The 1,891-nt window shown below is 44.4% G+C and overlaps 1 protein-coding gene across 1 annotated transcript in view; it reads left to right on the top strand.

Moving 5' to 3' along the window:
- The window catches only part of CHAT (choline O-acetyltransferase), a gene marked incomplete at its 5' end in the record, with an annotated part of 15,365 nt that overhangs the window by 11,194 nt on the left and 2,280 nt on the right, over nt 1-1,891 (top strand). The window contains one exon of the mRNA XM_010141108.1: nt 285-347. Within this exon, the coding sequence (XP_010139410.1) occupies nt 285-347 (63 nt within the window). The remainder of the gene's footprint in view (nt 1-284; nt 348-1,891) is intronic.

The raw sequence follows: 1,891 nt of genomic DNA, 5'->3' as shown, positions 1-1,891 counted from the left end.
AACGTCCGTGGAAGGAATCCACGGAGGGAACTGCAAGTCTTCCCTCGACTCCAAGCAAACCACCACCACCACACCTCTTCCAGCCTTGCACAGCCGGGCACTGTTGCTTGATCAGGGCCTTGAACCCCCATGGATTTTCATTTCTTTTCATTTTCAGTACTTAGACCTGAGCCAGGACAAGGCCGCTGGAGCGTGCTTGCCGTTTGGCTGCCGGTGAATTGAGGGAAGATGCCGCTGCTTTGAGAGTTTATTCAATAACAGATAAATTTTGATTTCTCCACCAGGATTCTGAGAAGATGCAGAGATTTAAGGATGCAATTGCAGCTCAGACTAATTACACTATTCTGGTAAGCAAAACACTGCCTTGCCTGAATAAGGACTGCTTAGTTTTTTTCAGTAGAAGTATGAAGAAACCATCACGAGCTATTTAAGCACCAGAAAACACAGAGGTTTTCCTATTCCTATTTCCTATTCTAAATAGGAATGCACCTGCTATGTCACACTTACAGAAAATTTCTAATGACCCGACCACCCTCCAAACAGCCATATTCAACCAACCCCACCTTACAAAACACTGCCTGGCAAGCAAGGTGACAGTCCTGCCTTAGACATCCGTGGCAGACCATCAGTCACGGGCACTAGCTCTCTTATCTAGAGCTGTCACAGAACGTGACACCCTGCGTCCAACACATTCACAGGGAACGTGCGTCTGTGCAACACCTATGATTTGTATCTGTGTCCTAATTAGGAGTCCCAGCCACAAATTAGGATTCTGCTTCCCTAGGGGAGAGAGGTCCCTATCTGGGACCCGATCTTCAGACGGACTGGTGCACTGCCAAGTGTGTTCTGGTGGTCCAGAGTGCCATTTCTGACAAAGGTCATTACAGAGAAGGGAATGTTTATAAATAAAGTTCTCCTCTAAAGACCTGAATGCCACGTCTCATAGAAGGGAGAGACACCCTCCAGTGAAGAAATCAGTTTAGTATCAACTACAACCCATTTTCTGTTGATTAAAAGAGAGACAGTTCAGCCTGGGTGCTGCTCTACGTCCCTCTGTGCACACACTTACTCTGCAAACAGCTTGGTCAAAGCACTCATGGAATTAATACACGTTAATAACCAGCTGTGTTATTAACGTGAATTTGCTACCTATGGTTTTGCCTTGGACCATTGCCTAGCAAACCCACACTGCTGATGACTGTTGAAATATGCAATATTCATTTCCAGAGGTGGTTTCAAAGCACTGGAGAGGTGCGGTGTTGCTCTCAGGCAGGATTTGTGCCTGAGACTGTGAAACAAATGAAGCAGGGAGGAAAAGATTTCCATAAAATCCCCCCTCCGAGCCATCTCAGTTCCAGAAACTCTTATAAAATCCAGCCTCCAGTTCGGCTCATGGGAAAATACTAAAATTACCATCAGAAAATTAATTTATCTTAAATTTAAAAAGGTCTCTGGGTATTTCTGCTCACCAAGCTCCCCTTTCCGTCTCAGGGCAGCAGAATGTAATTGCTGTGCCTTTAAACTATGGGCAAGGCTGACACGGTCTGACTAAATCGTGTGTAACGGGCTGAAATGTAATAGCTCATAAGAAAAACAAACAAAAAAAATCTTCTTCATAAAACAAAAAGCGATTTACTGATTTTATTTCCCCTTGTTAGGGCTCACTAGTAGCATTGCTCTCTTAAATGCGGAGCTCTGAAATTCAATTTAGCGCCGGTTTTTCCTATGCGTTGACTCACGGTTTATTTCGTTAGCCCGTCTTGGCCTCCCTTCAGACGTGACATTGATCTATGTTGCAAAAATGTCATTGCTAACAGCCTTATAAATCTTGGGCCATAGCAAAATATTTCCTTTCATTATATCAAGGCAGTTTCTCTTGACGGGAAGAGCG

Source organism: Buceros rhinoceros, unplaced genomic scaffold (assembly GCF_000710305.1).
Source record: "Buceros rhinoceros silvestris isolate BGI_N320 unplaced genomic scaffold, ASM71030v1 scaffold13438, whole genome shotgun sequence".
NCBI classification, from domain to species: Eukaryota; Metazoa; Chordata; class Aves; order Bucerotiformes; family Bucerotidae; genus Buceros; species Buceros rhinoceros.
This window is presented reverse-complemented; position numbering and strand designations above follow the sequence as displayed.